This window comes from Drosophila novamexicana, unplaced genomic scaffold (assembly GCF_003285875.2).
Source record: "Drosophila novamexicana strain 15010-1031.04,08,12 unplaced genomic scaffold, DnovRS2.1 tig00000564-arrow-pilon, whole genome shotgun sequence".
Lineage (NCBI taxonomy): Eukaryota > Metazoa > Arthropoda > Insecta > Diptera > Drosophilidae > Drosophila > Drosophila novamexicana.
Window position 1 is genome coordinate 1,738,450 of NW_020824810.1, and position 26,128 is coordinate 1,764,577.

The 26,128-nt window shown below is 42.1% G+C and overlaps 2 protein-coding genes across 2 annotated transcripts; both read left to right on the forward strand.

Annotated features, from left to right (window-relative positions):
• Nucleotides 1–25,236, forward strand: LOC115762077. The gene is made up of 4 exons (XM_030704169.1): nt 1–267; nt 20,176–20,495; nt 21,331–23,103; nt 23,998–25,236. Exons 2-4 carry the CDS (start codon nt 20,178–20,180, stop codon nt 24,553–24,555), a joined length of 2,649 nt encoding a protein of 882 aa, XP_030560029.1. The 5' UTR covers nt 1–267; nt 20,176–20,177; the 3' UTR covers nt 24,556–25,236.
• LOC115762078 (phosphatidylinositol 4-phosphate 5-kinase type-1 alpha) lies at nt 7,032–12,373 on the forward strand. Its single transcript, XM_030704170.1, has 2 exons — nt 7,032–7,867; nt 9,819–12,373. The coding sequence occupies exon 2, from the start codon at nt 9,823–9,825 to the stop codon at nt 12,292–12,294; it is 2,472 nt and encodes an 823-aa protein (XP_030560030.1). The 5' UTR covers nt 7,032–7,867; nt 9,819–9,822; the 3' UTR covers nt 12,295–12,373.
• Nucleotides 25,237–26,128: the final 892 nt, after the last annotated feature.

The following is a 26,128-nucleotide window of genomic DNA, read 5'->3' on the forward strand; positions in this document are numbered from 1 at the left end:
CCGGTTTTACGTCTTTTCGTGTGTTCGCCGTTTACCGTTACTCCAGTGTAAAACTATTTACAATATATATACATATATTTTTGCGGGTGTCCCCCATTCCCAACACCCGCCGCCCCCTCTCGCACTACTGTTCATTGTGTTTTGTGTGTTTATGTACAATATACGTATGACACGTGCTTGAAATACATATTTCCCACCGTATCAACGGCAATATAAACTTGGGATTACCTCGACTTTGTTTATCGATAACCGACAACAACAATAACGGTAAGTTTGCCAGCCAAATGAGTGCAGTGTACAGTGCGAGCTAATATAGCGGTAAATGCTGCATTCAAAGAAAACAGTGTTGGAAAACGAAATCATAATTTGTAGATTGTATCTAGTTTTATTGTTGGTTAATTTGTAAGTACAAATCATATTTGAAGCGCGCAAAAATAACTTACTTTTTTTAAATATCATCTACTCAGTTCCCTTGTCCGTCATCGAAGTGTTTACTGTACACATATTTATGACAATTTTACGCTTATGCCTGACCCCAATAAGCAAGTGCTTGGGTTTACGCGTAAAATTCATATTTGTGTAGCTTATCAATGAAAATAAAAACATTTAATGTACCTTCCATTTAGACGCCCCTCATTAAAACAGTTGCCCCCCCCCCCCCTCCCCACCCACCTCTCTAATTACAAGCTATGCTGAGGAGCTGAGCACCCGCTGTGCCACGCCCACCACCCACCACCCACCGCCCCGTTTATGAGTCAGGCATCGTCATGTTGTTGCGCGCTTTGTTTGCCTTTTCAATAGATATTTTTTTTATTATTATAATTTTATGTTCTCTGTGAGGCTTATATCGTGCCGTAGATCCCATGAGTCATACGCAGCTCTGAGAAACAAGGCGTCGGGAATAGCCTGGCAGATATACATATGTGATCCCCCCCCTCCATTCCAACGCACTGCACTCTGCCCTCTCCGATCATGAGTAGCCGTCAGAAGCTGCCACAAAATGGGTTTTCGAAAAAAAGTTGACTAAGCCAAAATGGGCATTACTTATTATGGAGATGTTTTGGCGTAATGAGGAAGCCCGAATGGATTTAAGCAGCATGTGCAAACTATATATATAAACCATATACAGCCGCCGATGACAGAAGTTTGGATACTATGTAAAATGTAATCTTCCCGAAAACAGATGTCTGGCCATATTCCAGACTTTAAGCTGACAGAGCTTGAGCCAAACTAAACCAATTTTGTTGAGGAATAACGCTTGAATCTCCAGAATGATTCTACATTTCAGTTTGCAAGGAGAATACTTTGTCGAAATTACTCTGAAAAAATTAAGCCCTTCCCTAGACTATCCTAAATAGTCTTAAACTATCATAACTCTGTTCAAGCTTAACCGATTTTCAAAAGGAATAGCTTGTTATTTATGAGTTTGCTTCTAGATTAATTTCGGGTTTAAGTAGATAAATTCTACAATTTAATTGAAGTCTACATTCATGTAAACTTCGTTATCCTAGAACGATCTAAGGGCAATCCATAGGATCTGGGATAGACATTTCAAACTATCATAACATTGTCAAATCCAGCCCGATTTCGCCGAGAAATAACTTTTTGTGAACGATTTAATTTAATTTTAAGTTATCTAGATTTCGTCTATAATAATATAATAGGGAAAGAGATAGAGACAGATAATAAGAAAGAAATAGATATGGAGATAGAGACAGGAATGGAGGTATAGATAGAAATAAGAGAAGAGAGAGAAAGAGAGAGAGAGAGAGAGAAAGAGAGAGAGAGAGAGATAGAGAGAGAGAAAGAGAGCGAGAGGGAGAGAGATAGAGAAAGAGAGAGAGAAAGAGGGAGAGAGAGAAAGAGAGAGGGAGAGAGAGAAAGAGAGAGAGAGGGAGAGAGGAAGAGAGAAAGAGAAAGAGAGAGATAGAGATCTATCAAGCTAGAAACAATATTTTCGCTTAAAGTTTATTCCAAAATGATTTTAACTTGGATTTTCTTTTTGTAAATGAATTTTTCTTTAAAATTAATACGAATTTTTATACATATATTGTTCGAATTTTTACTCTGTAATTTCGCGAGTATTAAGACTTAAATAAAAGACTTTTTTATGAAGAACCCTCGCAAAGCGCTTTAATGAGCATTTGGCAATTGATCAATTTGAAAGTCGTGAATAATTTTGAGTTATCGCAATTGATAAACAATTTGTTGTTATCGGCGCGAAATGAATTGCAATTGTTGATACTTTGATTAAGTTGGTTGTGCAGCAGCTGAGCTGGCAGCATGCGGCATGTGGCATGCCACACGCGATTCCCACTGATTGCTGCTAAAGAGTAGATGCTGCTGCTGCTGTTGCGGTAACTGACCATGTCAGGGCGTTATTTGACTTGATTAGAAGGCGGCGACAGCAAGTGGCATGCCACACAGAACGCACACAGAAGACGGCGTGGAAATGGAAAACCTGTCGCAAGTTCAGTCAACTGTGCGGAGCGACATTCACATTTGGCCAAGATCCGATCCGATTCGATCCGATCCGTTCAGATCCGAACGGATCCGATATCAATGACAATGTTGTCGAGAGAGCATTAGCTACCGTTAGTTCGGCGCTCCACAAAGCGAATTCCGATCTCGATTCTCGATTGTGGATAATTATAGAGAATTAATGTTTGATTCGCGGCGAATTCATTAAATTTCCATTGAAAATGCCAACGCGATGCCCCTAAATGGCGCGAATGCTTGACCAGCCAAAGGGGAGGGCTCGTCGGCGAAGAGGGGGGAGATGGTAAGAGAGAGATGTGGGGGGGGGGGGGGGGGGGGCTGATTTCTACTTTTAACAATGCTTTGGCCTTAACATTTGGCCAAGTGTTCATAACTAACTTGAACAATGGCTGACAATTGTAATAGGAGCCTTCTGTTTGGCCGCTTGTCGCTCCAGTGTTGAGTAATGTGCATTGAGTGTGCGCCAGTGCCAGTGTTGGGCTTTGTGCTTTGTGTGTGTGTCATAAATTTGGTAAAATTCTATTTAACGGCCATTTGGCAATTGTTATTGTTGCATTACATTAGTTTATTGTTACAAATGTGTTTTTGCAATTAAAAAAAAGAGTAATTCAATTTCCCATTTTACTTATTACTTTTTCGTATACCCTACGTTTGGGTGGGGGCTATTAGGTTTCGTAAGGCAATACGACGTGATGTCATTGCTTTTATTCTCGGTGCAAATCAAACTAAATAGTTTACGAATTGCTAATTTCTGTGAAATTTGAACCAGCGACTTTTCGTTAGTTTTTCAAATACTCTACTTGTGCCCTACTAATAGGGTTTTCCTACAAATTTATGCACTATAATTGTCTTTTCTGTGTGAATAAAAGCTAAATAGATTCAATTTGAACAATTCTGCATCATTTGAACCAGCGACTTTCCGCATGCTGGTTCAACTCCCAGCTAAAAGATAGCTTAGTAAATTGGTGCAGAGTATTTAAACTTGCCCAAACATGCTTTTTCATATGAATCAATAAAAGTTAAATCGATTCAAATTGAACAATTCTGCATCATTTGAACCAGCGACTTTCCGCATGCTGGTTCAACTCCCAGCTAAAAGAGAGCTTAGTAAATTAGTGCAGAGTATTTAAACTTGCCCAAACACGCTCTTTCATATGAATCACAGTTTGAATTGAATTTCTAGAGCGCAAAAAAAATATGTTGGGGTCGAGCGGTTCACAGAGTCAAGTGTTTAACTCGAGGGAGTTTTCCTTTCGCCCACTCGCTGGAATTGTGACCGCGTGTCCATTTAACATAATTGCGCAATTATTTAAAAACTGATTTATTATTTAATTGTTTGTCACTTGAATGACAACAATTAATTATGCGATTCGCATAAAAAAATGTAAAAAACGGAGCAAAAAAAAAGGAGAAATAAATAATTTGCATTATAATCAGTGCAACAGCTGCAAGGCGGGCTCAATCATAATATTAATAATAATAATTATATAAATAATAATAACAATTATGAAAAGCGAAACGGTTTTGGCAGCAACAACAAACGGAACCGACAAATGGCAAATGCTTAACGCAGCGATTTAAATTTATTGCGCTTTTTCGCATTTATTCGATTTATTTCCTTTGCCTTTGCACTTTTTGTATTATTTTATTTATCATTTGCCACTTAATGTCAAAACTATTAAAAGCTGCTGCGGCTTCATAAATTGACCTGGCGATTAATTAAGTAAATCCGATCTGAGCTGCTGCAAAAATCCAGTCGGAACTGTCTCAAACTTCGTTCTGGCATGCAATCGATAATAAATTATGATCAACAAAAAAACAACAATAATTATCAAGGCAGTTGAAAGAAAAGTGTGCTCAAAGCTCGACTAGAGATACCCTGTTAGAAGCAGAGCAAACGCAGCTGACATAATATTTTCTTTCAATCAAATATTTGGAATATTAGCTTTAATCTGTCGGCTATAGTTCGATGTTTATGATATTTTGAGGTCTTCAAGTGGGCATTCATTGTACTCAAAGTCAAATCAAGAAGTCAATCGATATTTATCGATTTCGGCACAGCTGTGCGACTTATCGAGAATTCGATTAATATCACGTGATCAGCTCTCAAATATTTCGATAAGACTGCGTGAGTTTTTGATAATTCGATTGTAAGAACTTGACAAGATCTCACTTATCGATATGACTTATCGATAATTCGATTAATATGAATTGATCAGCTCTCAAATATCATTATTTAGCGAATTAGTAGGAACTTGATCAGCTCTCACTTGTCGATATGTATCGAATTTATTAACAGCTGTGCCACTTGTCGATATTTTGATTATAAACACTTGATCAGCTCTTACTTAGCGATATGTATCGATTTCAGTTAAACTGTGCAACTTGATTTAAGCACTTGATCAGCTTTCAAACATCGTAATAACTCGATACAACTGTACGACTTATCGATACTTTTATTATGAAAACTTGATCAGCTCTCACTTATCGATATGTTTCTAATTCAGTAAACCTGTGTAACTTATCGAAAAGTCGATTATTATACTCTAACAACGATATTTAGCGATTTCGGTAGAACGTTGCGACTTATCGATAATTCGAATATAAAGACTTAATCAGCTCTCTAATGGTATTTATCGATTAGGGGATATCGATATTTATCGATTTTGGTAAAACTGTGCGACTTATTGATATTGGATTATAAAAACTTGAACAGCTCACCTTGATCAAAGACACACATACATTTTATGAGCTCGAAGACTTCTCCTACTACCATTTCGATACTTTTACAACACTGTCAAATAAATTGAAGGCAAATCAATAGCGAAATTTGTGCCCAAAAATTCTTATTAATTCCCTTTAAATCGGTTTGCATTGAGCAAAAGTTTTTCTCTCTCATGATTTTCATTAAATGCATTCTGCTCGTTCGTCCATCAGCTTATTTAAAAATTAAAGAAAAGAAACCGTGTATTTTATTTTTTTCTCGTAATGCTCGCATTCAAAGTTCCATAAATAATTATGGGGCCTTTCATTTGGGTGCGACGAACGCAACGCAACTTTAAATACGAATATTACGAGAATTTATTCAACACATTCGTAATTAATCGGGAATCGCTTTTGTTAACAGCGTGTTATAAAAATTCAAGCAACATGTGAAGACGTCTTTGGTCTGAGGCCTCGATTGTGTTTGGTATTGTGTTTGGCTTATAGGAAAAGTGCCGTTAACTGGGGCCGCTTCTTTTGCGACACATGTTGCATAAGTTATGAGCCGTATACCCTGTAAAGGTACACACTGTAGACGCAGTAGATGCGAAAAGAACGCGAGATGTTCAAGAATTCCACAAATTTTCCACGCCTGCGCGCGAAATTGTCAGGTTTTTCACTTGTAGAACAAAACCTAAAGTTCCGATTGCTAGTTATCATCAAACTACAGGGTATTTGATAGTCTATAAATCATAAATATGTTTGATTTGCATTCCTCAAGCGCAATTGATTAGGCTCGCGCAGCACATAACGAGAATCTAGCCGGGTATGGAATCCGATACCCTAAAACGATGATAACTCAAAACCTGTTTAAAGGGGGCGAACGTTAGGGGGAGGGGGGAGGGGGGGCATTTAATAATAGCAAAACAACTTTATTAAGATTTGTAATTTGCATATGAATTTGATTTGTCGACACATTTGCCCAGCGATTCGCTAATTAAACAAAGCGGAGCCAACAAAATAGATGAAATTTTCTTTAATCACACGGAAAAGTAAAGTCCCCCCCTCACCCACCCCACCCTACACTTCCCCTGCCCCTGCTCCATTGACAGCTCAGCGATTCGGAATGTGCATAAATTTGAACGCTTTTAAACACTGGTCGTAGCCACCTTCAATTGTTAATACACAAAACGTGTAATGTCAAGGGAGTGCCAGAGGCGGGGGCGTGGCAATTGTTGTTCCCCAACTGAGCTGCTGGGCAATTGTAATGAGCCGTTTTTCTTTCGTGTTTTGTTGTATTTTTAATGAGCCTCTATTAAAATTACTCATCACTGGCCACAAATATCGATTGTTGGTTCCCCATTTGTTGTTCTTCTTCTTAATCAATTGAAAATTGCGGCCGCAGTCGCTGCTAATGAGGCGCATTAAATTGTTGCTGTAAATGAACACCACAAAATGTTGCTTGGCAGGCTTCAGGGCACACTTTGTGGCAGGCCTAATCTAATTAGTTAAGCCGCACTAAGCAAAATGCTTTTAGCTACCGTTTGTTACACACATACATACACGCACAAACATATCTGGATATATGTGTGTATATATATTTTAATTAGATTTTCGGTAATTTTCAAAAAATTAACGTGCGCCTCGACAGGCCTGTTGATCGTTATTTGACGCCGACAGTTAGATGGCGCCAGCAGTTGTTTATGTAGCGCAACACTGTTTGCTGGCACATTTTACAGCACTTGACGGCGTAGCCTAGCCTGTTGACTCTGTCGCGCGCACAGCTAGCTGCACTGCTCTAACGCATAAGCTAACCAACACTCGACACAGCGCAACACTTCATTCTACGAAGTTGACTCACACTGCGCGTATGACTTGGCCAGCTGAGCTGCGGCGCTTCTACAGAAAACTGAAATACAAATAAAAAGAGAAACGGAAAATCGAAGAGATTTCACTTTGTTTTCAATATCAATCGAGTGCCTAAAAAATTGTTGTTGTTGTTGTTGTATATGTGCGTGCGCGAGTGAGTTTCATATTTTTTTTAGGGGCTGCGCGAGACGTTCGGGGTCGTCATGCGGCTGCCGCAGTCGCTGCTACGCGAAACATAAAAGAAATTTGCTGTTTGCCGCTGCGCCGACGTCATCAGACACACACACAGAGAGAGAGAGACGCACACACTCACACAGACACTGCCAGACAGTCAGTCATTGAAATTGTTGTTGGATTTTTGTAAATTATGAAAGCAATTTATCAACTGGAAATCTAACAGCAAACAGCGAAGCTGCAGCAAGAACAACGCCAACTACAACAAAACGAAACGGCGAAGAAGAAGCAATAACAGAAAACAGAACAGAAAACAAAAAGAACGCTCTCCTCACTGATCGCGCAGAGGCACAAGAGCTAAAAGCAGCGCAGCAGCAGAGCTGCATTTGTGTGTGTGCGTGAATTAAAAGAGAGAAGCAGAATCAAAGAATTCGCAGCGCTCAGCAGACGAGCTGGAGCGCTAGACGAGACCACTCACTACCAACACAAGCGCAGCAACAGCGACTTGTTGCTCACTCACACACACACTCGTACACAGGCACGCTTTATACGAAAACGTTGTGTTGTTGTGTGCGTGCGTTTGACCTTTGGCGGCGGCGTTTCCCCCAGAGCATTTTTGTGTGTAAGTACGCTAATAAATTTATTCAAATGGCAAGAAAAAAAAAACTGAAAGGCAACGCGTTTAATTGCAAGCTCAAAAATTGTATGTGTGTGTATGTGAGTTGTGTAAAACAAAGCAACAACAAATACAGCAAAACAATTGTAATGTAATATTTTCCATGACTGTTAAGCGCAACTGTTAAGCGTCAAAGTCTGTTAACTGTGCGCTCTGTTAACTATTACTTAACCTGTTTTGCAATAATTTACGATTTTATTTAATAGACTTTTTGTGACGTTCCCATTCGGCTTTTTCTGATAAGATAAATGACAGCCGCTGCTTAAATTAACGCCCACAACATATATATATATATATATATATATGCATACATATATTCATTCAGCAAAAATGATATATATAATACGGAAAAAACTTTCCGTTATGTTTTTTTTGTTGAATGCCAAATATACATAATTGTTGAGCGTGTGTGACAAAAGTACAAAAATAAATAAACGTAAAAGTTTATTTTTGTGCATATTTGCTTTCCATTTCAAAATCAAAATATATATATTTAAATGTTTTTTTTTTAGCCGCAGACAATTGTCTAAATGGCTTTTTGCTATCATTTCAATTGAATTGTGTATTGCAAACATTTCCATCAAATTCCAATGGCAAATGCCAGTGCGAATTACAGTTTGAATTGCACTGCGCGCTTAGCTGTTAACCGTAACAGAGCCACACAGTCGCGCACACAGTTTTACAAGCACTGCACTCATCATATTTGCTGTGTGCGTGCGATAAAATTGTTTGCAATTGTTTTCGTTGTTGTTGTTGTTGTTGTTGCTTTTGCACATTGTGTAAACAAAGATAAGGAACGTATTAGGTGTTGGGCGTGGCAGGGATAAGCCGGGGATGGGGGAGGGGGGCGAGCCAGCTGCCGCTGAGTAAGTCAAGTGGGAAACAAAATCCCAAGAAATAAAAGAAGAGAATCGAGCAAAACAGAGTAGAAAATCGAATGCAGCTTTGTGCGTTCAACTGCAGCGTATTTTATTTATTAATTTCAATGTATGTACAGTGCACGCACGCTATGACGAATGCAGCTGCTTTATAAATAAATAAAAATAAATGCAATTGAAAAGCATTTGTAGTCAAGGGGAAATTATTGAAACAAAAAAAATATATATATATAAAAAATAGAATTTATATAAATTTTATATATATTATTATTTTTCGACAAAATATATTTTGGCAAAAAAAAAAAAAAATGTTATTTATATAAAAAATCAATTATAAAAATTCAACTTAATTTGGGGAAAAAAATTCATAAAATATTTAAAATAAATTTAATTTGTAAAATTAAAATAAAATATATTTCAATAAAATATATTTTGAAAAATTCTAAAAAAATACATAAAAAATTTAAAACAAATTTCATTTTCCTAAAACATACTAAAAAAAGTTAATAAAAAAAAAAAAATAAAAAATGAATGCAGTTTATATGAAATATAAAATGTGGAAAATAAATTAAATTTGCCTCAAAAAAATAATAAATTGTTTTTCAATAAAATATAATTTGCAAAAATTAATGCAATTTATTTTTTAAGAAAAACAACAAAAATAACTAAAAAAAATTAAAAATATATAGGCTTTGCAGAAAGTTAGAAAAAAGCGTAAATAACTTGATTAAAATATTGCGAGATAATTGTTGCGCATTCGTTCGACCCGGAGTTGCTTGCAGCGAGTGCGCACTGTACTTGGGTTTTTATTGTGCAATTGCAAACGTGACACATATATTTTTTTAGCCCACATCCGAGCTTAATCATCCACACACACGCGCGCGCACACACACACACACACACACGCGACAGTTGAGCTGCACAGTTGGGAGCGCATTGCCTTTTACAGTTTGAGAGTCATTGCCATTGGCCACATTTGTAGCTTGCCGCCACTCTAATCAAAATATAATTTACCACAGCAAAATGGAGACACACATCCAGCTGGAGCTGCAGCCCCTCGACAAGCAGCACACCAGCAGCAAGGATCAAGCCGATCACACGGAGGAGCAACTGGAGCAGCTGCAGCCGCTCCTCCTGACCCCCAACAACAACAACAACAACAACAACAGCAGCAACAGTCCGGCTCAGCGTTTGCCGTCGAGCAGCTCGGGCAATTCAATTCATGAACAGGTGCAGCAGCAGGTGCTGCCCGCATTGCCGCCCAGCACGCCGACCATGCCCCACCAGACGCCGCTGGCCGGCACCTCGCGGCAACTGTTCAAGGAGGCGGCAGCGGCGCACGGAGGGCTGGACTCGCTGGCCTTGGTGCAGCAGGAGCAGAACTATATTGCGGCCACACAGCTGCCCAAGGTGTATAGCGATGGCTCGATGGCACCGGATGCGAGTGTTTCCAGGAATCCCTCGACTACCGGCGGCCGGCACGAGAAGAAGATCGGGCATCGGCGGGTCGCCGAGGGCGGCGAGGTCACCTACAAGAAGATCCAGTCGAAACAGATAATGGGCTCCATACAGCTGGGCATACAGCATACGGTCGGCAGCCTGGCCAATAAGCCGAAGCGGGATCTGTTGATGAACGATTTCTGGGAAATGGAAACGATTGCCTTTCCGCCGGATGGCTCCTCCCTGACGCCGGCGCATCACTACAGCGACTTCCGGTTCAAGGTTTATGCACCGATAGCTTTTCGTTATTTCCGCGATTTGTTTCACATCGAACCGGATGACTTTCTCATGTCGATGTGTGCGTCCCCGATGCGCGAGCTGTCCAATCCGGGCGCCTCGGGCTCCATATTCTATCTGACCGACGACGACGAGTTCATCATCAAGACGGTGCAGAAGAAAGAGTGCGAATTCCTGCAGAAACTGCTGCCCGGCTACTATATGAATCTCTCCCAGAATCCGCGCACTTTGCTGCCCAAGTTCTTTGGCCTTTACTGCTTCCACTACAACTCGAAGAATGTGCGTCTGGTGGCGATGAACAATCTGCTGCCGTCGGACATTAAGATGCACGCCAAATACGATCTGAAGGGTTCAACGTTTAGGCGCAAGGCCTCCAAGGCGGAGCGCCAGAAGGCGAGTCCCACCTTCAAGGATCTCGACTTTGCCGAGCATCATCCGAATGGCATTTTCCTGGAGGCGGACACCTATACGGCGCTGATGAACACCATCAAGCGGGATTGCATGGTGCTCGAGAGTTTCCAGATCATGGACTATTCCCTGCTGGTGGGCATACACAATCTGGACATTGCCGCCAAGGAGAAGCGCGAGGAGCGCATCCGTAACGCGCGCGCCAAGCTGCAGCGACGCGAGGGCGGCAGCGGAGCCGGCAATGTGGCACCTCTCGCCACGGACGATGATGCGCCCGAGGCGGATCAGGTGAATCAGCTGCAGCCGGTCTCCTCTTACGCTTCCATACCGGGCACCTCGGCGGCGGGACTGAATCGCACGCGCAGCATGAATCGTCAGCGTCTGGTGGCACATTCCACGGCCATGGAATCGATTACCGCCGATCTGGATGCAACGCTCGAGGAGGGCGTGGACGAGCCCAAGGGCGGCATACCAGCGCGCTCGGAGAACGACGAACGTCTGATGCTCTACATTGGCATCATCGACATCCTGCAGTCGTATCGGCTGGAGAAGAAACTGGAGCACACATTCAAAAGCATATTGTATAATGGCGATACGGTGTCCGTGTGCCGGCCCTCGTTCTATGCGAAGCGCTTCCAGGACGCGATGGCCAAGCAGGTGTTCAAGAAGACGCCCACATTTCCGCTCAAACATTCCCCATCCAAGCGCAAGACATCCGCCACCCAGCTGCGCAGCCCGCTCACCCGCACGCCCCTGGCTCCGGCCACGCCCGCCAACAGCGGAAGTGGAGCGGCACGTCCCGTTGCATTGAACATGCTGTCGGGCATGTCGACACCGCCGCCCGCCTTCGATGACATCTCCGAGGAGGACATCACCGCCGGTGCCTCGACCACAACGCTGCAGCAGCGCCAGAGTCACGGGCACATGTTGCCGCAGCCGCGCCTGCAGTCGCCCTACTCCTACGACAGTTCGATGCGCAGCAGCAGCGCCCTGACCAGCGACTACAGCGACGACGAGGAGTCCAATGCGGGTCAGGCTCGCCTCCAGCTGCAGCCGGATCAGCGCAACGGACTCGCGCTGGGCAGTACGAGCGACAATCGCGCAGCCTCGCTGCAGCGCGCTCTGCACCTGACCAAGACCACGGTGCAGGTGACCACGGTCGGTTATGTCGAACAGAAGAAGGAGCAGACGGAGCTGCAGGTGCTAGAGCTAGAGCTGGAGCCGGAGCCGGAGACGGAGCCACTCGCAAATGGCAAGCCGGGCAGCGTGTTGCATGCCACAAACAAAACAAAACAAATCCAGGCGCACAGCTACACGTCCACGCTGATGCTCAAAGCGGCGCCCGAATAGCATATACACAAATCCATATATATATATATATACTCCATATCCACACATTGGTGCTGGCTTTCACTTAAACTCCCCCCCTCCCCACCACTCGACCCAGTCGACCACCCTGTGTGCTTCGTGTGGCAGGCGCGACGCTCGTTTATCTTGATTAAACAAATACCAAAAACGAATATGTGTATTCGATATTAAAATTTATGTGGCGCGTTTGTTAATTGACTGCCCCCACACACACACGCACACACAGACACACACACACACATAGACATACACAGACATACACACACAGGTGTTACAACAGGATTCGCTCCCAGCGCATCGAAACGAGAAAAGATTTTCGCCCATTTTCTTTTTCGTTTATTAAAATTTACAATTATTTTTTCTTTTCACTTTTATTTGTGTTCTCTATATATATATTGTTTTTCCAATTTCCCTCGTATTTCTTGATGATATTATTGCGTTTGTATTATGGGGAAATATTGTTTGGAAATTCGTAGAAAATGCTTTTTGTTTAGCCGCAAATTTGACATTGTTTAACTCTGTATTTGTATTATGAAATGCGTTTAACTGTATTCTAGGATGCTTAACTGTAAATATCTATATGTTTATCAATAATAAATAAATAAAACTATTAACAAAAAAAAAGGAATTGGAGCAAGATTTGGAATAAGATTCGATATAAGCCCGAAGGCTTTCTTTCGTTCAGAAAACATTGCCAAAAAAATGTTATTTAAATAAACTTAAGTCGCAAAGTGCTCTTGAAATAAGCTCAAAGTAGATTACATTAAGTATTTTCGATACAATTTAATTTTTTACGTTTTTTTTTTTTGTAGAACTTTTTCCATTGCCAGGCTCTATGAGGAAACTAGTCTGGTAAAAATATCTCAATCAGACTTTTTCTTTTTTTTTCTTTGGCCTCATAAAAGTCGGATATTATGTGCGTAATCCCCGGTCGTAGCCGGACAATAACACTCTTCATTTATTATATTTTCACGTGCGTAAAAACTTTTTGTTTTTTTATACCCTGTACCCATTGAAAATATGTGAAACGGGTATATTCGTTATGCCCATCCATATGTCCATCCTTACGTCTATGCATCTGTCCTGCCGTCTATCTGAACTCAAGCATCTCAGAATCTATAAAAGCTGAGACTTGATATCTTGAAAGTATGTCTTTCTAATGCTCGCGCAGTTCGAGTTTCTTTTCGATAATCGATAACTTGACCATGTTTCCAAACAATCGATATCGAAATCCTCTTTTTAGTCAATCTTGACAGATCAAGTATCTTTGCTGCATTTTCGCTTGTTCAAAGAGTGTGCAGGGTATCTCCAAGTCGGGCATATTCGACTGCAGCAGCCTTTGTTTTTGCTGGCTTTTGTATCCTGAAAGTGCTTTAAGAGCGCTGACAAATATTAATCGCCCCTCCTCAGATATATTCTTCCTGCTCACTCATTTGTATTAAGCTCTCCTCCCGCTCTCCCCCTCTCCCTCTCTCTCCCCCTGCTGCTGCGTGTGCGTCTATAAATCACTTAATGATTTTCCATATTGGTATTAAGTACCGTTAATTTTTATCGCCCTGCTGCAAGCGTTGTGGCAATCGCGCCATATTTATTGCGCAAGCCGAACCTGAGCGCAACTCAGCAAAGTACCCTCCTCCCGATCCACTCCCCCCTTGAACACCGTATGCCCTGCTCGACGAGCAACGCTTAACTTGTAAAGCTCTTCATTAATTAGCCGACGAATCGTTTTTTATCGAATCGGCTTTTTGAATGAAAAAAAAAGAGTCATACCCTGAAAATCCAAATAAATTTGCTTTTGTTTTTTTTTTTTATAGAATTTCAATAAATGTTTAAAGCTCAAACAATGAAATTAATCGGCTTGCAAAACCTTTGTTAAATGCTAAACAAATATCAATGCTATTTATTCTGTGCATAACTAATGCAAACTATGATTTAATGGCATTTCATAGATTAAATAAAAACAATTGAGAGTGCTCTAGACGGGAGTGCACGACTGGGCAATACCCTGCACACACTTCCAACTAGACAGACAGACAGGGCTAGATCGACTCGACTATTGATGCTGAACAGATGCTTCCATCTGCCTGTTACATACATTTGCACAAAATCAATATACCCTCTTTAGACATTTTCAATGGGTATAGGGCCAGTGCAGATATTCAGCCAATGTTGCACTGTAAGAAAATACCATGAAAAGGCATAAAAAAAGTGTGCTTTAAGAACATGTCTGAGCGTCGGACTAGCAAGCGAGCGGTCGCCAGTTCAAATTCAGTAATAATTTGATTGCTTTAATTTGTTAGCAGACACACAAGAAATGCAACAATACCAAATGTTATTTGTTCATTTAATTTGTTGTAGAACACAAAAAGAAAGCAACAAATTGATATGTTTGGAGAGGTCGCCAGTTCAAATTCAGCAACACTTTTAATAATTAAATATGTTCATTTGGATTGTTATTAATTACAAAAACATATTTTTAATTTTTAAATATGTTTATTTAGATTGATATTAATTACAAAAATAAAGGCAACAAGAATTCATATTGGGAGAGGTCGCCAGTTCAAACTAAAAAAATTGTTTTTTTTCTTACATTCTGCATTTTTTTCAACTTGCTTGATAAAATATCTTTAGATATATTTATTTATAATTTACTGTTGATATTTTTCTTTGTTCTGTTTTGAAATATTTGTAACTTTTATTGCAAATAATGCATATTCAAAATATTATTTGAATTCGAACGAGCTGCTCGAGCAAAACATTTACTTTTATTAATTCATTTTGCTTTTCTTCATATATTGTGATTGTTTTTATTGTTTCGAGTGCATCCAGTTTGGTCATTTTATTTATGAATATTTACACAGAATACGGAATACGAAATTTGCATTAAATTTGCGCTCAAAGGTTTTACTTTGGCCAAATATTAAATGTATTTTGCTGAAATATACACTGTAAATATTTACGCAAGTGCCAAAAAAAAAAAAAGAAGAGGAAGAAGATGAGCGAAAATGTTTGCATACTTTTTGCCAGAGTCAGAAAATGCAATTTGGTGGCAATTGCCGCCAGACACAAATGTTTGTTACATTGTAATTATGCTAAAAACCGTAAAAACAATAACAAAAAAGCATTTAACCAGGCTAAAACATGCATAAATATGCTTGAACAGGCGAAAGCCGCAAACAGTAGCCAAACTATTCGAATACACTACCCAAAGAGAGAGATATTTGCTGTCAACGCGGCGAAGCCGCAAAATTATTTGCGAGTCGCATAAACCCCAAAAAATGTACAAAAACACTCGCTATGCACAAATGTGCGGGCCATAATTACTTTATTTCATTTGCATAATATAGCGTAAATGCTTTTGGCTAACATTTGCATTTGCATTTACAGCTCGGGCACAAACAGCTGCTGGCCGGGCCAAGTCCGGCCCGGCAACTGGTTTCGGTCTGGCAAAGAGTCATTTGGGCTGTAAAATCTGCATAAATACCTGGCCACAATTTGGCATCACATCAATTACTTTGAAATTATAACACAATTATATATGTACTACATTTGGACAGACTGTAGGCGGCAGCGGGGCCGGCCGAGTTGGGTATCTGTTGGTCCTGTGGTCCTTTCGCCTAATTATGTCTGCCATATGTCAAATGCCATTTTGATAACAGCAACTGTGCATTAAGCCTGTTTCTGAAACACCCCCCTCCCCACTCCTTTCACCCTCGGAAAACTCTAAACTAAAACCTTAGACAAATGTTCTGTATAGAGCTGGCTGCGTGCTTAATATATATACTAAGCACGAGCACGACATGAAGAGGTATAAAATAAACACAAAGTGTGACCAAATGCTGTTTTCTTAATAAGAAAATTGTTTTTACTACAACATACCAGACTGACTGGCTGCGTGTGTGATATATATATTAGTCGAAATTCATGTCCAAATCTTACCCCAAGATTCGTATATAGACATGGGTCAAAAATTACCACCCCATAACTCGGTCAAATCTCATCCGATTTTCACGAAGTGTGGCCTTTTCTTCATGGTTTTCCCACTAGATTAATCTGGCATTCAAATCTGAACACCGATTTTTTAGTCGAAATTCATGTCCAAATCTTACCCCAAGATTCGTATATAGACATGGGTCAAAATTTACCACCCCCATATCTCGGCCAAATCTCATCCGATTTTCACGAAGTGTGGCTTTTTCTTCATGGTTTTCCCTCTAGATTAATCTGGCATTCAAATCTGAACACCGATTTTTTAGTCGAAATTCATGTCCAAATCTTACCCCAAGATTCGTGTATATACATGGGTCAAAATTTACCACCCCCATATCTCGGCCAAATCTCATCCGATTTTCACGAAGTTTGGCTTTTTCTTCATGGTTTTCCCTCTAGATTAATGTGGCATTCAAATCTCGACACCGATGTTTTGGTCGAAATGCATGTCCAAATCTTACCCCAAGATTCGTATATAGACATGGGTCAAAATTTACCACCCCCATAACTCGGTCAAATCTCATCCGATTTCCACGAAGTTTGGCTTTTTCTTCATGGTTTTCCCTCTAGATTAATCTGGCATTCAAATCTGAACACCGATTTTTTAGTCGAAATTCATGTCCAAATCTTACCCCAAGATTCGTATATAGACATGGGTCAAAATTTACCACCCCCATAACTCGGTCAAATCTCATCCGATTTCCACGAAGTTTGGCTTTTTCTTCATGGTTTTCCCTCTAGATTAATCTGGCATTCAAATCTCGACACCGATTTTTTGGTCGAAATGCATGTCCAAATCTTACCCCAAGATTCGTATATAGACATGGGTCAAAATTTACCACCCCCATAACTCGGTCAAATCTCATCCGATTTCCACGAAGTTTGGCTTTTTCTTCATGGTTTTCCCTCTAGATTAATCTGGCATTCAAATCTGAACACCGATTTTTTAGTCGAAATTCATGTCCAAATCTTACCCCAAGATTCGTATATAGACATGGGTCAAAATTTACCACCCCCATATCTCGGCCAAATCTCATCCGATTTTCACGAAGTTTGGCTTTTTCTTCATGGTTTTCCCTCTAGATTAATGTGGCATTCAAATCTCGACACCGATTTTTTGGTCGAAATGCATGTCCAAATCTTACCCCAAGATTCGTATATAGACATGGGTCAAAATTTACCACCCCCATAACTCGGTCAAATCTTATCCGATTTCCACGAAGTTTGGCTTTTTCTTCATGGTTTTCCCTCTAGATTAATCTGGCATTCAAATCTGAACACCGATTTTTTAGTCGAAATTCATGTCCAAATCTTACCCCAAGATTCGTATATAGACATGGGTCAAAATTTACCACCCCCATATCTCGGCCAAATCTCATCCGATTTTCACGAAGTTTTACTTTTTCTTCATGGTTTTCCCTCTAGATTAATCTGGCATTCAAATCTGAACACCGATTTTTTAGTCGAAATTCATGTCCAAATCTTACCCCAAGATTCGTATATATACATGGGTCAAAATTTACCACCCCCATATCTCGGCCAAATCTCATCCGATTTTCACGAAGTTTGGCTTTTTCTTCATGGTTTTCCCTCTAGATTAATGTGACATTCAAATCTCGACACCGATGTTTTGGTCGAAATGCATGTCCAAATCTTACCCCAAGATTCGTATATAGACATGGGTCAAAATTTACCACCCCCATAACTCGGTCAAATCTCATCCGATTTCCACGAAGTTTGGCTTTTTCTTCATGGTTTTCCCTCTAGATTAATCTGGCATTCAAATCTGAACACCGATTTTTTAGTCGAAATTCATGTCCAAATCTTACCCCAAGATTCGTATATAGACATGGGTCAAAATTTACCACCCCCATATCTCGGCCAAATCTCATCCGATTTTCACGAAGTTTGGCTTTTTCTTCATGGTTTTCCCTCTAGATTAATGTGGCATTCAAATCTCGACACCGATTTTTTGGTCGAAATGCATGTCCAAATCTTACCCCAAGATTCGTATATAGACATGGGTCAAAATTTACCACCCCCATAACTCGGTCAAATCTCATCCGATTTTCACGAAGTTTGGCTTTTTCTTCATGGTTTTCCCTCTAGATTAATCTGGCATTCAAATCTGAACACCGATTTTTTAGTCGAAATTCATGTCCAAATCTTACCCTATATAGACATGGGTCAAAATTTACCACCCCCATATCTCGGCCAAATCTCATCCGATTTTCACGAAGTTTGGCGTTTTCTTCATGGGTTTCCCTCTAGATTAATGTGGCATTCAAATCTCGACACCGATTTTTTGGTCGAAATTCATGTCCAAATCTTACCCCAAGATTCGTATATAGACATGGGTCAAAATTTACCACCCCCATATCTCGGCCAAATCTCACCCGATTTTCACGAAGTTTGGCTTTTTCTTCATGGTTTTTCCTCTAGATTAATGTGGCATTCAAATCTCGACACCGATTTTTTGGTCGAAATTCATGTCCAAATCTTACCCCAAGATTCGTATATAGACATGGGTCAAAATTTACCACCCCCATATCTCGGCCAAATCTCACCCGATTTTCACGAAGTTTGGCTTTTTCTTCATGGTTTTCCCTCTAGATTAATCTGGCATTCAAATCTGAACATCGATTCTTAATCGAAATTCATGTCCAAATCTTACCCCAAGATGCGTATATAGACATGGGTCAAAATTTACCACCCCCATATCTCGGCCAAATCTCATCCGATTTTCACGAAGTTTGGCTTTTTATACCCTGAACCCATTAAAAATGGGTATAAGGGTATATTGTATTTGTGCGAAAGCCAAATGTATGTAACATGCAGAAGGAAGCAACTCCGACCCCATAAAGTATATATATTCTTGATCAGTATAAATAGCTCAGTCGATCTAGCGATGTCCGTCTGTCTGTCCGTCCGTCCGTCCGCCCGTATGTATGAACGCAAGGATCTCAGAACCTATAAGAGTTACAGAAATTTTAGATGAATATGCTCCTGGCTCCTGCGCAGATCGAGTTTGTTTCCGATTATCGATAACTTACTCCGTTTCCAAGCAATCGATAAAAATCGATATCGATATCCTGTTTTTTGGGCAATTTTGGTAAATAATAAGAGCTAGAGTCACCAAACTTGACTTCTAAAATAGAATAGGTTCAGGTATCCCCTAGTCGGGAGCTCCCGACTAGAACCTCTTACTTGCTTATTAATTGTAATATTTAATTTGTAATATTTCAAACCAGCTTTCCATACGAACACGCACGCAATTCGTGCTCGAACACGCGCTCATCTGTGCTATTTTTTTGTCTGTGCCACAGCTTGTTCTTGAATTGTGTTAACTGACATCTCGTTCAGGTCAGTTAGTTGAGCAAACGCACAAACAAACAACGAAGCTGCCCGAACTTCAGTGGCGCCCAAAAGCCCCAGAGCCCCAAAGTCAGACGTAGTATATTGATTAAAATAATGATTTGTGTCGCTGGGCGGAAATTTAATTTTTTCTGTAACGGATATTAATATATATATGTGTGTGTGCATTTCTCTCTCTCTCTGTGTGTGTGTGTGTGTCTGGTCCAGACCTTATTTACCTTGTGCGTGTTTGGTTTAAAACTTTTTCGGGCCATTGGCAAAGTTGTTGACATTTGGCCAATGCGGCAATGCCAATGCCAAGCGGGTTTTCGCCTCGAGGGGAGGCGTGTTGAAAGTAAATGAAGCGGGCGTCAATTGCATTAAATTTAATGAATTTAAAGCGGTTCAGCAAAATGCGGCAATTTATTATTAAATGATTGACACACAACTGATTTGCATGATAATCAACTTTTCTCTCTCTCTCTTCTCCCTCTCTCTCTCTCGTTATCTGTGCGGCAGGCATGTCTTTTCAGCGCAGCTACAGCAAGGTCTGGTGGGGCTCCGATAGCCAACAGCAGACGGGCAGCAGCAGCAACATCAGCAGCTTCACCAGCGGCGGCCTCTACTCGCATTACAATTACAAAGTCGGCAACCAGCAGCTGGCACATTCACAGTCGGAGTCGCAGCAGCAGCAGCCCGCATCGCTGGACAGCGCTCTGCAGCGGCATCTGGGCCAACAGGCTGGAAATTTGTCCAGCATACAGGAGGTGGACGATGAGCAGAACAGCTCTAAGATGTCCTGGCACAAGCACGACAGTCCCGGCAGTCTGCGCAGTCAGGTGCGTTATCAAAATATATGTACTTATATATTTCAGCAGACCCTCAAAATGCAGATTAAGCGCGCGTGTTCCCAATTTCATAAACGAAGCGTGTTCTATTTCCTTTTATTCCTTTTTAATTTAACTCAAAAGAGGTTCCATTCCAATGTTCTGTTTGCTTTCGACGATTTACTGCTTAATATTTAACGAAATTCGTGTTATATTTCATCCCATTCCCTTGTTAATTCATTTCTTTAACTTATTTGCACCATTTTGTGGTAATTCTTGCCACTAAAAAACTTAGCTGATGTTCCATTCCAATGTTCCTGTGTCATTTGCACAATTTATTGTTTCCTTTTTTATCAGATTTTGTGTTATATACCATTCTATTCCCTCCTTTTCACCAAAGAAACTCAAGTGATGTTTCATTCCAATGTTCCTGTTTCATTTTTTCAATTTATTGCTTAATTTTTATAGAATTTCGTGTTTCATTCCCTTTTTATCATGAGCTAAGCCACTAAACTGCCGGAACGCTGAAATGACATCATTTGAATTATATTTCATTCCAACGTTTCAACTAAAATATTCTCCATATCTGCTTCTTTCTTCTACTATATCACGTTTCTTACTTTTCTTGTTTCATTCCAACGTTCCTTTTTGACAGTTACATTTGGATTAAAGCTACTATTTGTTTCCCTTTTTAATAATAATTTATGATTAGCATAAATTTCGTTATTTTGTGTTGCCCGTTCCATTCCACCTCGTTCCATATGCATTTCACAACACTTCCGCCAATTAACCTTATCTTTGCGTTAATATCAAAATGTTTGCTTGCTTTTGTTTGTTGCACCCGCAGGACTCGGGCTTCTCGGACAACGAGGAGCATCACAATAGCCAGACGGCAACAGCTGCGGCTGCCACGGATGGCGGCACTCCCAGTGCCTCGCCCACATCGTTGCGTTCGGTGGCCACGCCGCCCACTGTCATACGCCGCGTGGGCAACTCGTCCTTCTACTCGCCGCTGGTCAGCGTGACGCGTCGCATATCCTTTAGCGGCCTGCAGACGAGCCAACAGACATCTGCGGATGGGGATGGGGATCTGGAGCAGCTAGAGCTGGAGGTGAGTCATAGTCGCCTGTTTGTGCAACTGGATAGCCTGCAGCTCGACGAAGATAAGCAGTTGACTATCAATCCGGCCACGCCGCCGCGCCCTGCGGTGCGACGACGCAAGCGCCTGGCGCGCAAAGCCGCCAAGCTGGCGGCCGAGGAGGAACACTCGGCCAGCGATGGGGAGACGCCCATAACGCCGCCGCCACCCTACAACAACGAGACCGTGTACTTGGGCGAGGCGCCGCCGCCCTACAACAACGAAACGGTCACCTTTGGCATGGAACAGCAGCATGAGGAGGAGGAGGAGCCGCTCTCGCCGCTGCGCAGTCGCTTCACGGCCAGCACCAGCACGCCCAAGGCGCGCGGCAAACCCAAGCCCAAGTCGAAATCGAAGCCGGCAGCTCAGCTGCAGGCGGCGCACAGCTGGCGCTCGGAGCAGCGCTGGAACTGTGAGCCGGAGGTCATGTGTATGCTGCAGCACAAGTCGATTGCCCAGGAGGCATACAAGAACTACACGATCACGACCAGCGCTGTGGCCAAGCTGATGCGCCAGCTGCAACAGCAGGCGCTCCAATTGCAATCGCACTTCGAGCGCTGCGAGCGCGTCCTGAGCGGCACACAGACCACAACGCTGCCGGAGGCGCTGGCGGGCGCCACACAGCTGCTGCTGCATCTGGAGGAGTTCACCAGCGTGCTGGAGCGTCGCAGCATCTTCTTCAATGATGCGCGCGTGGAGCGACGGCGCTATGAGCAGCATCTGGAGCAGATACGCACGGTGGGCAGGGATACGCGCTATTCGCTGGAAAGGCAGCACTATATCAATCTGGAGTCGCTGCTGGACGATGTGCAGTTGCTCAGGCGGCATACGCTGATCACGCTGCGGCTGATCTTTGAGCGGCTCGCCCGCATCCTGGTGCTGGCCATCGAGCAGAGCCGCTGCGATCTGCTGCTGCGCGCCAATATCAATATGCTGGCCACGCTGATGAACATCGATTACGATGGCTTCGGCTCGCTGGCGGACGCCTTTGTCCAGAACGAGGCGGTGCGTGCTTTGCTGCTCATCGTTCTCGATCACAAGCTGAGCTCGGTGCGCGCTTTGGCCCTGCGCGCTCTGGCCACGCTCTGCTGTGCCCCGCAAGCCATCGCCCAGCTGGGCACCTGCGGCGGCATCGAGATTGTCCGCGACATATTGCAGCCGGGCGGCGGCAGCAGCCAGGAGCGCGGCGCCATCGAACGACGCGAGGCCGTTTCGCTGCTCGCCCAGATCACGGCCAGCTGGCATGGACCCGAACATCGTGTGGCCGGGCTAAGGGACTGCGCCGAGACTTTGGTTGCCGGGCTCGCCGCTCTGCTGCAGCCGGACTGCTGCGAGCAGACGCTGCTGCTGTGCGCCGCAGCACTCAACAATCTCAGCCGCATGGAGGTCACCTCGCACTACTCCATCATGTCGAACGAGGCCATCTTCAAGCTGATTTCAACGCTTGAGCATCAGGGCAGCGGCATCAGCGTATTTCTTTATGTAAGTAGCTATTTGCCTAAAGGGCGACAGGGCTGGCAGGCAAATATGCTGAGTGTGGAACTAGTGTGTGAACTGCTGGTTCGTTCTGGGAACAGGTATCCATCAAGTCCTGGGCAAGTCGTTCCTTATTACTTAAACTAGAAATATATTCTTGTGGAACTAGTATGTGAACTACTGGTTCTTTCTGGGAAATTTCAAAGTACTTGCGCTGTGGAACTAGTGTGTGAACTAGTATGTGAACATCTCATGCGTTCACCTGCATTCCTTATATTGAGCTTGGATATTATTAAAGTCCATTGCGTCTTTCAACATAGTTAATTAAAGCTGGCAAACTGGAACTATTTCAAACTGTGATTCCGCCCCTGGTTCCATTTCAGCTCCTTTTCAGTTCATTTTCCGAATCTGTTACATTCCAGCTTTCGTTTCGTTCCAATTCTGATTGCACTGGTTCCATTTCGCATTGTCGATGTCATTTGGATTCATTTCCTTTGGTAATAGTATCCCTATGATAATCACTTTGTATTCTCAGACAGCTTTAACATCAAATTTGGGAATAAATTGAAGCAATATTTCGAACTAGCTGTTTACACTAGTTCCATTCAGCGATTGTTCAGCCCTGGTCGTGAGCAATTTTATTGAAAGCATTGCTTGTAGCTCGTAAAATTTATTTGTGCATTTGCAAAGCAATTTTTTCACAATCTTGGCCACGATTTTTCATTTGACTTTGGCTCAGCAAATACACCCAACACACACACACACACACACTAGCACCTCACACACTGGCAGATTGACTGTCCGCTGCTTGTGAGCATTTTCCCTCTTTTTCATTTGCTTTATTTTTTGTTGCTCATCAACATTTTTTGTGTCCTTTTATCGTTGTACACACACACACAGGAACAAATCGTTGGGATGCTGCACAACATGTCGCTGAACAAGAAGTGCCACAGCCACTTGGCCAATGGCATCATCATAAATTTCATCACGTCCGTTTACCAAACGGAATTCTACAAGACCTACGACTCACGTGCCGAATGCGATGCCCAGCGGCGCAGCATTAAGGCGATACTCTATACGCTGACACGACTTGTCCAGGACTCGCATCAGCTGGGCGCCGAGTTGCTGGAGCAATGGCATCTACCGGATCTGCTGCGACAATCCCTCGCAGCGGCAGCGCCCGCAAATGCCGGACGCTCGTCCAGCTCTGGCCAGTTGGATCTGAGCGTTGGCTACAGCGGCGACATTTCGCATCTGGCGCGACAATTGCTCCAAGCACATCAGCGGGAGCAGCTGCTGTTGGGCGTCGATGTGGGCGTGGGCGTGGCCAATGGATCAGCATTTAGCAGCAGCAACCAGACGCCCGAGGCTCAAGCGAGCAGCAGCAGAAGGACAACAAGGACCTTGCCGTCGACAATGTTGAAATTGAATTTAACACGTCAGGATAGTTTTGTCTAGTTTTTGGTATTTTTTTATTTATTTTTTTTTTTTTGCTAAACCACCTGAGTGGCTGCGTCTGGGGCACGTTCCGTTCGGACCGAACGTGCGTCAAGTGTTATTGCTTGTCTGGGCACTGCGTGACCCATTTTTCCCATATACACACACACACACACACACACACACACACACACACACACGCATCCTGCTACGATACTTATCCTTAGCCCAGCTTGTAAATGTAAAACGAAGTAATTTTTATATTTTCGACCAAGCAAAAGGCATAAGAAATAAATATTGTTGTTCTATTACCTATTTTTTTGTGGTACTTTGTGCATTTTTGTCTTGACAACAAAAGTGCTTGAAAAGTGCATTACTCTCTCCCGCTCCTTTCCTCCCTCTCTCTCTCTCCCTCTCTCCCCCTCTCACTCACATGTAAACTTGTAGCATTTTGCAAGCTCATTGTAAATATTTTCATACGGCAGTAAAAACCAAAATTTGTATTTTTAGTCAATTTTGTGCCAAAAAAATAAAGTAGCCAAAATTCCAGCTGTTAATTTTGGGCAATTCCATTGTACAGTTAGATATATATATATATATATATGTATATGCTAGATATGTTTAAATATAAATTTAGTTTTAAGAAGATTATTAAAAGACGAAATAACTAAATGATGTACTTGGCGTCGCTTTTCTTTGCACATGTCACAAATGTTTCCATGAATAAAATTAATTACGTATACGAAATGTAAATTTCGCTTTTTATTTAAATATATTCTCGAATTTTTAATGCTTTGCTGCACGCGTGTGAGAGTAAAATATTTGTATTAATAAATTAGCTTGCAGTTGAAATCAATTTTCGCCATCGAGGGTAGCTTGAGAAGTTAGTGGGAATATGAATATTTCTCAAGTATAAAATTGGCCCAGATATTAAAAGCTGTGACTCGACCTGACCTCTAACCTCTGCACACATGCATGCACATCTACATAGAATCAATATTGATTTGGGGCCAAAAACTCTGCAAATTTACATTGGAAATGTCGTCTAGAATTGATTTTGTTGCTTTCTGGTCAGCCCTCAAGTCCATTAGCGAAGTCATCTGCAAGCGGCAAGCGGGGATTGCAATGGATCACATCTTGGACATGGCAAATTCTCTGATGCAATGCAAATCACAGCTTACAAAGAGAAAGATGAAGAAATTGACAAGAAGCAGCTGCTTAGAAGCCATATACATGTGTCTACAAGGATACACACACACACACACACACACGCACACACACATGCACACATGTATAGAAACTATTGAAGTGAAAGCTGAAGCTGAAATGTATGCTACAACAAATACTGCCCACACTCACACACACACACACATGCACACACACACAGCTTCCCACATAAATTCCTGCTAGCTAAGATGTCAAAAAGCGCGCCTAGCCCTAACCCAGGGACGGGGCGGGGGATGTGCGGTTGGGGCTTTTGGGCAGAGATAGGGGAAAACAGCATAAACAAGTTCTTTAGAGTAGATTGAAGTTATTTAATGTCGGCATATTTTGCATGGCTGCGTCCAGAATGGGCATGTGTGTGTGTATGTGT

What these genes read in the sequence shown, in the direction of transcription:
- LOC115762077 (XM_030704169.1), top strand. Translation starts at nt 20,178, where the DNA reads ATGTCTTTTCAGCGCAGCTACAGCAAGGTCTGGTGGGGCTCCGATAGC. An exon ending in CCGGCAGTCTGCGCAGTCAG is followed by an intron (nt 20,496 to 21,330) that starts GTGCGTTATCAA and finishes TTGCACCCGCAG; the next exon opens with GACTCGGGCTTCTCGGACAA. An exon ending in GCATCAGCGTATTTCTTTAT is followed by an intron (nt 23,104 to 23,997) that starts GTAAGTAGCTAT and finishes ACACACACACAG; the next exon opens with GAACAAATCGTTGGGATGCT.
- LOC115762078 (XM_030704170.1), top strand. Translation starts at nt 9,823, where the DNA reads ATGGAGACACACATCCAGCTGGAGCTGCAGCCCCTCGACAAGCAGCAC.